At 38.9% G+C, this 13,684-nt stretch overlaps 1 protein-coding gene across 1 annotated transcript in view; it reads right to left on the reverse strand.

The window, feature by feature from the left end:
• Positions 1 to 1,032: 1,032 nt before the first annotated feature.
• The window catches only part of LOC134213193 (UDP-glucosyltransferase 2-like), a 28,492-nt gene continuing 15,840 nt past the window's right edge, over positions 1,033 to 13,684 (reverse strand). Inside the window, exons 2-3 of the mRNA XM_062691903.1 lie at positions 2,625 to 2,844; positions 1,033 to 1,867 (exon numbers count right to left, since the gene is read on the reverse strand). Of these exons, the coding sequence (XP_062547887.1) occupies positions 1,567 to 1,867; positions 2,625 to 2,844 (521 nt within the window). The 3' untranslated portion in view covers positions 1,033 to 1,566. The remainder of the gene's footprint in view (positions 1,868 to 2,624; positions 2,845 to 13,684) is intronic.

The raw sequence follows: 13,684 nt of genomic DNA on the forward strand, positions 1-13,684 counted from the left end.
ACTGACCTGGACTGACCTGGACTGACTCGACTGGATCTGACTGGATCCTGGACTCGACCTGACTGACCTGGACTGACCGATCTTGACTGACCTGGACTGGATCTGGACTCGATCTTGACTGGATCTGCCACTGACCTGGACTGGATCTGGACTGGATCTGACCGACCTGATCTTGGACTGATCTGGACTGATCTGGACTGGATCTGACTGACTGGATCTGGACTGACCTGACTGACTGGATCGACTTGGACTGACCTGGACTGATCTGACTGGACCTGACTGATCTGGACTGGATCTGGACTGATCTGGATCTGACTGGACCTGGACTGACTTGACTGATCTGGACTGACCTGGACTGGATCTGGACTGATTGATTTGGATTGATTTGATTGATTTGACTGGATTTGACTGATTTGGATTGATTTGATTGACTGGATCTTGATTGGATTGGATTTGATTGATTTGGATTGGATTTGGATTGATTTGGATTGATTTGGATTGATTTGGATTGGTTGGATTTGGATTGGATTGATTTGGATTGATTTGATTGGATTTGGATTGATTTGGATTGATTGGATTGGTTGGATTGGATTTGGATTGGATTTGGATTGATTGATTGATTGATTTGGATTGATTTGATTGATTTGGATTGGATTTGGATTGATTTGACTGGATTTGGATTGATTTGGATTGATTTGGATTGATTTGGATTGGATTCGGATTGGATTTGGATTGGATTTGGATTGGATTTGGATTGGATTTGGATTGGATTTGGATTGAATTTGGATTTGGTTAGGATTGGTTTTGGATTAGATTTGGATTGATTTTGGTTTGATTTTGGATTGGATTTGGATTGGGGTTGGTTTGGATTTGGATTGAATTTGGATTGAATTTGGATTGGATTTGGATTGGATTCGATTTTGATTGAATTTCTCGATAAATTTGTCGGAATACCAAAAAAAAATGTTTACAGCATCAAGACACCTCCTCGCGTTTAATTCCCAATTTTTCTTTCTATGAAAAGTACATTCGTAAGTATTTATCAGTTTTTATTTAAATTCCACCTAATGCTATTCTATGTTTGTCTTATTATTTTAGCTTATGGTACATATAAATAACAGAAAACACGTCAACTTATAGTTCTTCGCTACTAATTATAGTAGTTCGAATTTAATGCGCTGATTGCAAATCAGTGTTCTCGTATTTCGTGTTATCCATTTAAATAGACTCTTAACTAATGTGGGGTATTGTTAACCTAAATTCAGCATTTTGTCAAACACACCTTCTTTTGGGAGAAACCTCGATAGGCGTCATCTGTTGATCATCGCGCTTGTTCAATATGTCCACAAGCAAGTAACAACAATGTGCAAGGTTACGGGGCCAACATATGCAGCCGACGCATTGAGTGACGTTGCCCATTCATATTCCAAAAGAGCTTGCGTTCTTTGCTCAATACTTATCGCGGTATTTTGGTCGACAGATCATTTCTCACATCTCTTTTCATTCATTCACCTTCGACTATTCGTTTCCATTCATCCTCTCCGTTCCACCACCACCGCGCCACGACTAGAGCGCTTTCTGCTTCACTCGCAGATCGGCAAACCAAGGCCCCCGTAGAATCAGGTACTTCAGCAGACGCTTGCCGATGTAGGCAATCAAGGTGACGATCACCAGAGCTGCGGTCAGCAGGGCGCCCACCACGTCGTAGTAGTGATACTGCCAGATTGGCATTTGGGCCGGCTTGTACCGCAGGTGGGACGCCCCCTGGTTCCGGATGATGTACTCCGTCCACCAGATGGCTTTGTCTAGCGGGTGCATCGGTTGATCTCGCACCAGCTTGGATAGCCGTTCGATGTTTCGTTTATATCTGCGGGTATAGCAATAATTATTAGCAGCGTGTTTGAAATTTGAAATTATTGCGATCAATGTAATGCTATCGAAAGAAGGAAAGGAATTGTGCTCATGTTGAAATGAAAATGTTTGCTGTTCTGAAAAGATTTCAGAAGTTTTAAAAGTATTTAATGAGATGCTATATAAACTTTGTAAATGTAAGAAGATTCTGAATTAAATTCATAAAATTGTATGAATGTCACCCAAAGTACATTCAGTTTATATTTAGAGCTCCATGTTTTAGTTAAATTGAAAATATGGGTGTGAAGAAATATTTCACGGTTATCGAACTAACTTCATGAATCTGTTTGGATAGTGAAGCATTTTAAATAACTTCAAAAATCCTCATCTGATTCCTGACAAGTTTTCCTTCCAAATATTTGTTCACATAAGAGCTAGAATTATGAAGCTCCTCTATTATATTATTTCTCCTTCAATTCAATAACTGTGGACTTCAAAGCTGATCGAAATGTGTTGATCAAAATGTTAATCACTTCAACTTCCAGTGAACACCACTTTGATCGCCTTTATGTTGTTTACGTTTAAAGCACTCTTAAGCGAGGGGAAAAGCGCTCCAAAGCGAAGTAAAATCACTAACAGTCTTAATGATTGGGATGATGTACAGTCTATTAATTAACAGTACTATAAAGCGTGCTGTTTTTGCTCTTCAATGAAACGAAAATAAAGCCATCCTTTCTTCACCCAATACCCTTATTTCGAAAAATCACACTTACGTTTTGCTTCCTATCACCTCCACAATCGCGGAGCGTAGGTTCTCCGTCGTGAGGTGTTCCATCCAGATCGACTTTCCGATGCCACGTTCGACCACTTTGTCTCCGTTGCCAAACTGGTCGAAGTTGAACGGTATCACCACCATCGGAACCTTTCGATCCACCGCTTCCTCCATCGATTGCTGTCCCCCTTGAGTCACGAACAGCTTCACGTTCGGGTGGGCTGTGGAAGAATGATAAACGCTCAATGAATTAAATATTTTGGGTGGAGGTTTGTGATGAAAAACACAACAATTTAGGAATTCTGTCGTCACTCTGCTTGGGGGTTTGTCTCCGCGATGTCTAGCAAGACCATGCCGTTAAACCGTGGCTATGATTAGCCGAATGTGACATAACAACTAGTTATGCAATGTTTTGACGGCGTGTAATACATAAATGCAGCGAACCGAAAATATCCACCACACTGATCACACATCAGACCACAGCATTATTAGTGCATGGAAGGAAGGCACATGTTGCTTGACAATGGAATTTTAAAGTTGAGGCCGATCCAACTAGGTTACAACTAATAGAATATCTAATAAATAAAATTCGAAAGATATTGCGGATAGAATTTCCACAGCGCGCTACGTGACTCACTAATTGTGGTCTGGTCCGAATCAGAATCCGGTTGAACGGTTCGATTTTCTTCATTTTACAGAAATAGGTACTTATGGCAAGAGGAATGCTTTTAAAAATATCCTATCTCCTCATATGGTGTGACGAGAGGCTGCATTTCCATACCGTCATTATGGTCACTGAAGAAGGCACGAATAGTGAGTGACACAAGCAGGTCAAATCCCACATACAAAAAAGACATAGGTGAAACTACAAGATTAAGTGGGTGTGATCTTCGTCCGTCGCTTAGTGTTGTGGTGGCCTTTGACATAATTGCCCTGCAATATACTTCGGCAGTAAACAACGGCACTATGGATTTTTTGTTTTGTGATTACAAATTGTTCCATTTAGTAGTTCCTAATACATAATGCTCGATTTCATACTTGGGTGTAGAAATGGGCTAAATTGCTAGAAAATTTGAGGCAGATTACACTGAAATGCATTTTTACTGTACCAATTAGTAGCAAACATTTCTTAATTAAGTAGAACACGCCATTTATCAATAACCGAATTTGTTTCCCCACATTTTCTTTTAGTAGGTCAACTTGAATTACGAATCAAAGAAAGTCGATTTTTGATTTTCGGACGCCTGATTTCCCATAGCGCACACGTTTGTGATGGCAACAATCTCAAGACAGAAGCAACGGTCAACTGGTCGGGGATTTGATACAGTGATAAACATCTATCTATCATATGGTGCTCGAAAAGGAACAAAATAATATATTCATATCTTTTTGTTAGAAGTTATCTATATACATAAAAATGAATTTCTGTCTGTCTGAACCTTATAGACTCGGAAACTAATGAACCGATCGGCGTGAAAATTTTTATGCAGAGGTTTTTGGGGCCGGGGAAGGTTCTTAAGATGGTTCGAGACCCCGCCCCGCTTTGGGAAGGGGGGCTCCCATACAAATGAAACACCAATTTATTCATAACTCGAGATCTAATCAGAGAATAAACCAATTTTAGGCGAAACGAAGTTCGTCGGGTCTGCTAGTAATCAAATAAAGATTGTAAACATTTGATCCGATTTGTAATCATTTGAAGCTGTTTTACGTGAAATGGTATGAAAATGTGTACAAGACACGACCGCCCGACGTAACCTACGAAAAACCTTTTGGGTGCAATGATAATTCTACACACCTAGTGTTATTCGGACGTTAAACGCTACAGACACCATCCATGCGATGCGATGCAGCGTCTCCCTCCACTTTGCTCTTGTGATTCCGCTGATGAAGAGGCAATCAATAAACAGTAATAAAACAATATAAAAATCTCGCGAAAAAAAATTAAATCTCGCGCATAGGATCATAGGGGCGTAACTGCATTGCGATTTCTCTTAATCGATTTTTCCTAATAATAATTCAACTAGATTCAAAGTTACGACCGTAATTAATGCTTCTGGAGCAAGAGACAACCATAATCTATCATCCCGATCCTTAAAATCTACGGCAAACTGTGCTAAAACTCGCTGCATTGATGAAAAGAAAACAACGACGATCGATCAATACAGTTACGCCCCTGTGATACTAATCCTATAAAAAAGCAATAAAATTGAGCATTTTTTCATAAATGACCACTTCTTTAAAAGCGTTTATACCCAGTTCATGGAAAATTTTATCAACTTTATTGTTTTTTTTTGTGTTTTTTGGAAATTTTCTTATTTTTTATTGTTTTCAATAAATTATTTTATAAACAATTTTCAATTTTTCATGGATTTTTTTAAGAAAATTATTTTGAGCTTTTTAGTGGAATGTTTTCACCTGTCATAAGACGAGTTTATACAATCCCATTGAATTCCACCACTTAATTGTATCTGTATTGTCTAAGTCGAGTCAAGTACGAGACACTGAAGACGGCCTTACCTTTGAGGTCGAAATACGTATCTGTCAAGATACAATTAAGTGGTGGAATTCAATGGGATTGTATAAACTCGTCTTATGACAGATGGATTTTTTTTTATTTCATGGAAAATTTTGTAATTGTTTATTGCTAATGTTGATTTATTTATGGAAATTTTGTTTTTTTTGTGGAATATTTTGATTTGTCTATGGATTTTTTTTTTCAATTACAATTTTTGCTTTCAAAAGTGCTAATTTATTTTTGTTTAGTGGAAAATTCTTAATTGTTCTAGGAAATTTTGCATTATTTGTGGAAATTTTATATTTATTTACTGCTCATACCCTGATTCCTTTATTGACAATTTCCTATTTTTGTACAAGATTCATTTTTTTTCTTACAAGATTCAGACTTTGGTGTTGTTGCTATAAGTGATTCAAAATGTACATTATTGAAAATAAATCGATTCTTCTCAGGGCCATATCTTGTTAAAGAGAAAGATGCCCCACGACAAATATAATATAGAGCTAGATCGCTTGGCGACGACAGACATTTCGTCGGAGAGAGACAATGCGATACATTTATTAGCAGACGGCGGCTGAAAATTTCACCATGGTGCGTCTTCATCGCTTTGGCCGGTGAAAAGTGAAATATTTCCACAATAATCTGAGTTTGTTTGTTATTTGTGGTTGAAAATGTAAACTATTGGAAATGAATCGAGTAAAATGATGACGATGTTTCTTCATATTTAAAAGCTTCAAAGCACAATCGCTTGGCAATGGCAGACAGTTCAATTGTATCGATGCCATCGGTAGCAGCATCACAAGCGTGTCGCAGAGAAACGCTGCAATAATTTCAATCGCATATTGACTGAACAATATTTGGATACGAATCGTCCGCAAAAAATGAAATTCGCTCCGAAGTCGCTTACTTCGGTTTTATTGCTATTAGTGATTGTTTGGAAATGCCACAATAAATTCAGAATCACAATTCCCTCCAAGAAAATAAAATGATCGGAAATCTGGCGTCGTTAGCGGAATCAAAAGCGCGCATCGGTGGGGAAGCTATATCAAATGTATTCGCACTGATGATGTCAGTAGTATTTAGCAACCTAATAGTTACCTGGCACTACTATGATCATTGCACCAAAAGGTTTTTCGTGGTTTACGTCGGTCGTGTCTTGTACACAATCCTACTGATTTTCAAAAAAAATTACCCTCTGCCAAACTTACTTTCTACCATTTAAAATGTATGGCCCTGAGAAGGACCGTCTAACTATATATCATGCGGCTTCCAATCACTAGCTCAACAGTAGTTAAACGATAGTAAGAATCTTGCAAGAAAATTGCACTCTAGTGCTGCTGATGCTGACGACGGTGACCACACGACGATTTCCATTGTAACCGCAGCTCACGCCATCGTTAATGTTTATTTCTCTGCCGCAGCCTTTCCGCTCAAGAACGGAGAATGCAGCAAGAACGCCGATGACCATCACTTATGCTGATGACTAACTGCTGGAACCACTCTCCACGAAAACTCATCCAAATGACGCGCACTAATACCGATGCTGGGACCGCGGCTTTCATGTAATCAATAAAGTAAAACCTGTGCTCCGCTTCTTCGAAGAGTAAATGGTTGCAAATAATATTTCCACCCATACCGATAGCGGGCTTATTTTGTCGATTACAAGAAAGCTGCTTTCCCACGCACGAGCCATTGTATCCGAGATATCACGGAGGACGAAGAGCGGTCCCAGCATCGGGATCGGTGAGGGTCGTCGGCAGATTGCTGCAGAAAATTTATGCAAACGAATCTAAGGTTTGGATTTTCACCAGCATTAAATAACCCTTTTCAAGATTGCTAGTCTTGGTAAGAACTGATTGTGTGCTATTTGTGACTTTAGACTCAACGTCAACCAAAGTCAAAATCTAGCGAGAAAATTCCACTTTTCGCCGACGGCAGGCAAAGCGATAATTTGCCGCTGAAACGCTACGGACGCCATCCATGCCAAACGAAAATTTATTGCAGCGTCTCCCTCCGGCATCGTTACGGCTGAACTTTACTGCCGCTAACCGCAAGTCGAGCACATCTGTATATACAGATCTGCTCGACTTGCGGTTAGCGGCAGTATATGCCGTTGCCATGCAATAGTGCTTTGCATTGTAAAGAAAATTCATTTCGGATCAACTTCCTTTAAAACAAATGGTTGGCATGGCAGCAAAAATCTCGGATAAAGTAGACAAAAGACCTCTTTTCTCACCGCGCACGCAGTTCACAGTGGCAGTCCATTCAGTTCACTCGCTGGTGCATTAAAGTGAGAGCTCTATGTAAATGCGATGTGACTGGAAAATACATTCACCTGAAAGAAAAAGACAAGAAATTTGTACCGAGCGATTATCAGCTTCAGCACTAAGGGGAGATAAGTGTGGGAATCGCTTACGGCTATTTTGACGAGCTATCGAGCCACCATCTTGCATGTACAAGAAATCACTTGGAAAATGGGGAACGCCCGCTGAATGTACGCAAGACTTACCTCTGTCGAAATACGTTGTCAACTGATGCGGACCGAAGAAGTCCGCTGTGCAGCGCTCCCAAATTCATACAAGAGATGGCGCCATACCTAAGGCCAATATACACCTCACAATGCATTTTCTTACGCTCCATATTAATTAAAAATAGTATGCGTGATAAAAATCTTACATGGGGTGAAGCGGGGGTCGGAAAACCTAAATAACTTATTCGGCCAAATGTCATAACGGCTAAATCTCTTATTCGACCAAATGTCCAATTCGGCCTAATGTCCTATTCGGCCTTATGTCCTATTCGACCAAATGTCCTATTCGGCCAAATGTCTTATTCAGCCAAATTTCCTATTCGACCAAATGGTCGGGATTCAGCGAAATCGCACCAAGCGCCTTTTAAACTGACTCGTGATATTTTGTTCATAGAATTTAAACGGAAACGAATTCATATCATTTGTTGTTGAATATCCTCAGATGTAGGGTGGAAGAATATCCTATAAGATTTGTGATCAATTAGATTTGCTACATGAACACTTGTGCAAGAAAACGGGTAATTTTTAATTGGCGCTTAGTGCGATTTGGCAGAACCCCGACCAAATCTCCTATTCGGCCAAATGACCAATTCGGCCGGATGACTTATTCGGCCAAATGGCTTTCGGCCAGATGGGCTTCAGCCTAATGGTTTGTTCGGCCTAGTGGCATTTGGCCAAATGGATTTCGGTCGAATGGGTTTCAGCCAAACGACTCTTTCCTGATTGAAACACGTACGGAAAACATTAAGAGCAGTGGCCACCAAAAGAGTTGTACTTTCATAGTTCCAGGAACTGATCACTAACAAGTACGACTCCTATGAGAAAATCTACACCGATGGCTCAGAAGATGGCAGCTGTTGTAGTGGCGGAGCAGTCATGGCTTATGAGCATGTGAGCCACTGAATACTTAGCAATCAAGCATGTTCTGCGTATAATGCTCCTATAACCGCCATATCAAACTTGGCATCATATTCGTTGATCCTGCTAGCTGTTTTGCTGCGCTACAAAGTGTGAGATCCAAACATTCCTTTAAAGTATCTTGCTAAAAATTAAAGGCAGAAATAGAACAGTTGGCTGGATACTAGGCCATTCTGATGATATTGTTAAAAAACAGGGAACAGACTCGCGAGAGACAGCAAGAATGAACACCTCATCAATGTCCCCATAAGCGCAAGATGTCGTGCGCACTATTGAAAACGATATATGGAATACGTGACAAACGAAATGGTTTCATATTCAAGAACAACTAAGCTTAGTCGAACAATCTTATACAAAGGTTCCAGATCGTGCTATTGCATCCAAGCAACGGGTTCTCACTTGATTAAGAATAGGACCTACTTGGCTTACCCATTCGTACATCCTTACCCATAACAGCTGTCCAATATGCAACTGGCATGGAGTTCAAATAACGATTCATCACATTCTGGTCGTATACAGACAGAGGATACCTCTACAGAGGTCTGCTCATACAAATAATATCAACCAATCAATGACTGACACACTCACACAATTTCATGAAATTTTACTAACCTCTTTATTGGCCAGATTCGAATATCACTTTTAATTCATATGACCCAAACCGTCCCTTCTTCGTTGCATACACATGATGTAAAAGCTGCACAGACATACATTGAATAAATGATTTAGTATACCGATTTAAACTGTCTGGAGAACAATCATGCAAACTAAGTGTGACATAATGCGTTGCCGACTAATTCCAGCAAAAATCTTAAACGTTCATTCGCCATTAGTTAATCTGTCCGCTAGGAAAGCCTATTGCATTTAAATCTGTAAATAACCTTCCTACACAAAAATGTGGTACCTCGGGCGAGAGCTACGAACTGCAAAACAAAACATTATATTGATCAAATTAATATGAAGGGAGTTAAGGTACAGGCACGATATCAGTACGATATTGATTTGATCAAACAATTAGTTGATAATATTGATAAGCGTTTATAAAAAAAAGTTTTGGGCTTGTTTAGTAAAAATGTCTTACGACAATGGTGTGATTAGGCTCATACATGTAACACTGTGCTATCAAGATCATGATTTGTCGCTGTTCAGCTATTTTTGACCGCTCGGGATCATATAAGCGCTACATGTAATCTCTAGAAAAAGGCATATTTCTGTGTCATTCAGTTGAGTACACTTCTCATTCATATCAAACGTAAGCAATTAAACGCATTACAAGGTTATTTGCCGGTCACTCTTATTTTTGGTGCAGCACTAGTTTTAGTACCCGTTTAAAACGTTATTAATGGGTATTGCCAGTCATAAACTCCTTGACACATAATAAAGTTAATAACCTTAAACTCGCAATTATAACTGTTTTATTTGTTTACCTTCTAAAGTGTCATTTTTTACACGAGAATTTGGCTTATGGGCGCTTTCGAACCTTTGATAGCTGTTCACCCCTAATGTAAAGTATTACCGTCACGAGTTCAATACCTGCCATAGGATTCAAACCCACTGGGAACACAATTCATATGCTAGAGCTTCATCGTAACTGAACGTGAACACGCCCTCTGAGCCACATAGTGGAACCGTTGTGTTCGTAGTTGCTATTCCATGGCTGACCTAGCGCCATTGCACGAGGAAGCAACAGATAAGAACTCAATCCTCAGTGATCGTGTTTGTATTTTTATTGAGTTGGTGCCAGCCGTGTTCTTTAGTAATTGGGGAGTATCATCCGTTGTCATACAGACCGTCAAATGAATTGTTTAACGGGATGTGACAGTCAGTAGGATCGAGATTCGCTCTGGTAAATGATGTTATAAAAAGAAACCAAAATTTTAATTGTTATTGATTTATCTCTGAGAAAATGATCTCAGCGATAGCGATTTCGGTTATCTGAATGGGTAAAGGGCCATAATCTCATAATTTCAGAAAAGCTAGCCAATGTTGATAATATATTCATTTAACAAAACTGATGATGTGCTGTTGCCTACTCGAAAAAAAGGCCCACGTGCCAGCAACATATTTCGTGCGTTGATGCGTTTGGAAGCGCGTGGTACAAGGTTATATTTTATTTTAAAGCAGCGAAACATAAAGACGGCCCTTGAATTAGTCGATAGGCTCGTTTTGACGTAGGGCTACGTCTTTGTTTACGATACGGGTATTAAGGTCCAATTCAGATATAGAAAATATAAGACCGTCACGAAATAATGCATGGTGTTGAAAGCTAATAATTCAATTATTTCTCAAAAGATTTTAATGATTTTGTCATCAATCCATTGCAAATTTATCTAAGATTCAAAATCATCAGAGAAATCTCATAATTTTCCATAGTAAACTTTTGATTTGTGCCCTGTACTCAAATACTGTTTGTTCTCAAAATCTTTCAAATGTCATATGACTGGAATCATCTCTTCTATCCACCGATTTGTTCGGTCCATACATTACATATGTTCAATTACGGAGTAAATTGGTTGGGTAAATAAGGTAGGAGCGTATGGTCTTCAACGCACTTACAAGGTCAAATGACTCAACACAAAGGATCTGTCATAAATCGTTTTACTACATTTTTAAGCGAATATTTCCAATAAAAATCAAAATTACTAATTACTAATTTTCACTATTATTGGCCGTATTGGAATGATGTTTTGGCGATTGCTGTTTGACAAAATAGGTAGGTATCTTCTATCGACAGCTACATCAACTTTGTCAACGCGTTGTCGCTTCCCCTATATTCAACTGTCGTCCACAACATTGTTCGACGACGTAATCGGTGTAAATGAGCCATTAATCAACCGTTGCACTAGTTTCAATAGCTTGCCTCGCATAGATGTCTTCTAGCTTCTCACGGTTTAGGTGTTCAGCTATGAAGCATCCATTAGTACGGTCACGGGTAAATAGGCTCCATTATTGTCATTTTGACACTATTATCATCGCTCGTACCATGACGCAGTTTATGAACGTTATTTAAATGTCAGCTCTCTCATGCTCTTGATTGTTGATAAATTAATTCCCTCAAAACAAACCTGCACTGAAGTTGCCGGCTTCAAAATGGTAACCAACATCAAACATTGTGCAAACCGATTGATTTACAATGATAATAATTTGTTTGAGTCGTCCTCCGTTTGTATGAACCGCGTAAGTGTGGGCTGTTATCGTGTGAACAGGCAATCACTAGGATTGGTTTATTTATTTTTGCCTCACCCTGGTTCTTCACAAACACGTTGGGATTATCCGTGGTATCAATATTTGTTGTCAACGAATTCATTTTCGGTAGGGTGACATTCTGCATCACATGGAGAATGAGTAAAAATTGTAATTCAAAGTGACAGGCCTGTGTCAGAATATTTTAGACGCATGGACCAAAGTGTCGTATAATCGTACATTTGAATCATTGCATGGGTTGTGTTTATGTTTCCTATTATTATATTCTTGGGGATAAATAATAATGGTTCCCCCAAACACACGTGGTTCTAGCGCTTGGCGACTGCGATTCTGTCACCGTTGGTATTGAAGCGTACATAGAATATTGACTGCAGTGACCCAACGATAGAATCGCGACGACTAGTTGTCGCCATCGTGATGATGAAATCGCTTAGGTCTAGGGGAGCCTTAAAACGTCTCCAACGTATGAATATTGATTCATTGACAAGTACTGAAGCGGAATAATAATCAAGTTCCTAAGTATATGTTGCAAACAAAATGCAATAATTTATGACACGTGTAGCATATAAAAATTGCATTAATTTACTATTTAGTGGGTATCAAGGAGGATTCCCAATATCGGATTGAATCTTTTTTTTATTAAACTTTGTTGATCTTGAAATACTAAGCATATGCGGTATTCGGAAAAATTTCGTTTCAGGTAGTTCGAAACTAAATTTCGCGGAATTTCTTCATGGCGAAATCTGATTTCTCGATTTCGTTTTGTTTCGCCATCAAAAACTAGCTTTGAATGAAATTTAACGGAATTCCGCGGAATTTCTAAACTAATTTAAACTAATATCGTATTTAAAATTTCGGTTGCCCTGCTTAAAAAAATCATAGAGGCTTATTTTAAATTTTGTTACCTATATATTGAGGCTTACTATTTACGTAACCCCATTCCGAGTCGACAAATACGTATTGAATTTTCTTCGTCCTCAGTGTTTTGTTGTGTAAGAGTGAGCACCGTTCAGAAGTTAAGCGAGCATGAAGAAGGCCCTAAGGAAAACAAAAGGTGCAACATTTCACATTCAAACTACAAACTATTTGCAAAATATTTATATAACATTGCAGGCGTCGCTGGGTATTTCTAGAGCTTTGTATGGAATTCGCCAAAGTCCAGAACGGATTGAAAGATCAGTAGAATTGCTGAAAGTAAAGACTCATGATTGCCTTCAGGTTCAGCTCATATTGCCCATAGCAGCTGTTTCTTGCACCTAATGAGGAAGTTAAATTGGGAACCAACAACCAAGTGTTTCAAGTTAGTGTTTGTGCTGCCGCTCGGTAATGAACTACCACAGTTCCGAGTCGAGCTTGAACCTTAATTGAAGAAATCGACGTACTTTATAGTACATCGCGGAAAAAAGGGATAAAACACATGACAAATCGTGACAATTCATATCTCACGCATAGTTTCATAAGAACATAACTTCATTGATCAATTTCTCTTCATCGATTTTTTCTTTCGTGAATATCGCAAAAGATTCAAAGCTACAACCATGATTGTTGCTTCTGAAGCAAGATGCAACCATCCTTTACCACCTCAAACCATAAAATCTATGACAAACTGTTTAAATTCGCTGCATTGTTAAAAAGAAAGCATCGACGAAGAGAAGTCCAAAAATAATATTCGGGTAATTTTGAGGAATTTCAAAACATTCTTCAATAAACCCGAGAAGTTTTTTGATTTTTTTTATTATCTCCCGCTACTCCCACCCACTCTCGACCAGTAGAACATAATAGATAATAAATATTTGTTAAGGCCTTATTGGACTTACAAAAAAATAATTTAAATTGCGTGCATGAGCATTCCACAAAATTTCCGCGGAAAAAAATTGAAAATTCGTTTCGA

This window comes from Armigeres subalbatus, chromosome 2 (genome assembly GCF_024139115.2).
Source record: "Armigeres subalbatus isolate Guangzhou_Male chromosome 2, GZ_Asu_2, whole genome shotgun sequence".
Lineage (NCBI taxonomy): Eukaryota > Metazoa > Arthropoda > Insecta > Diptera > Culicidae > Armigeres > Armigeres subalbatus.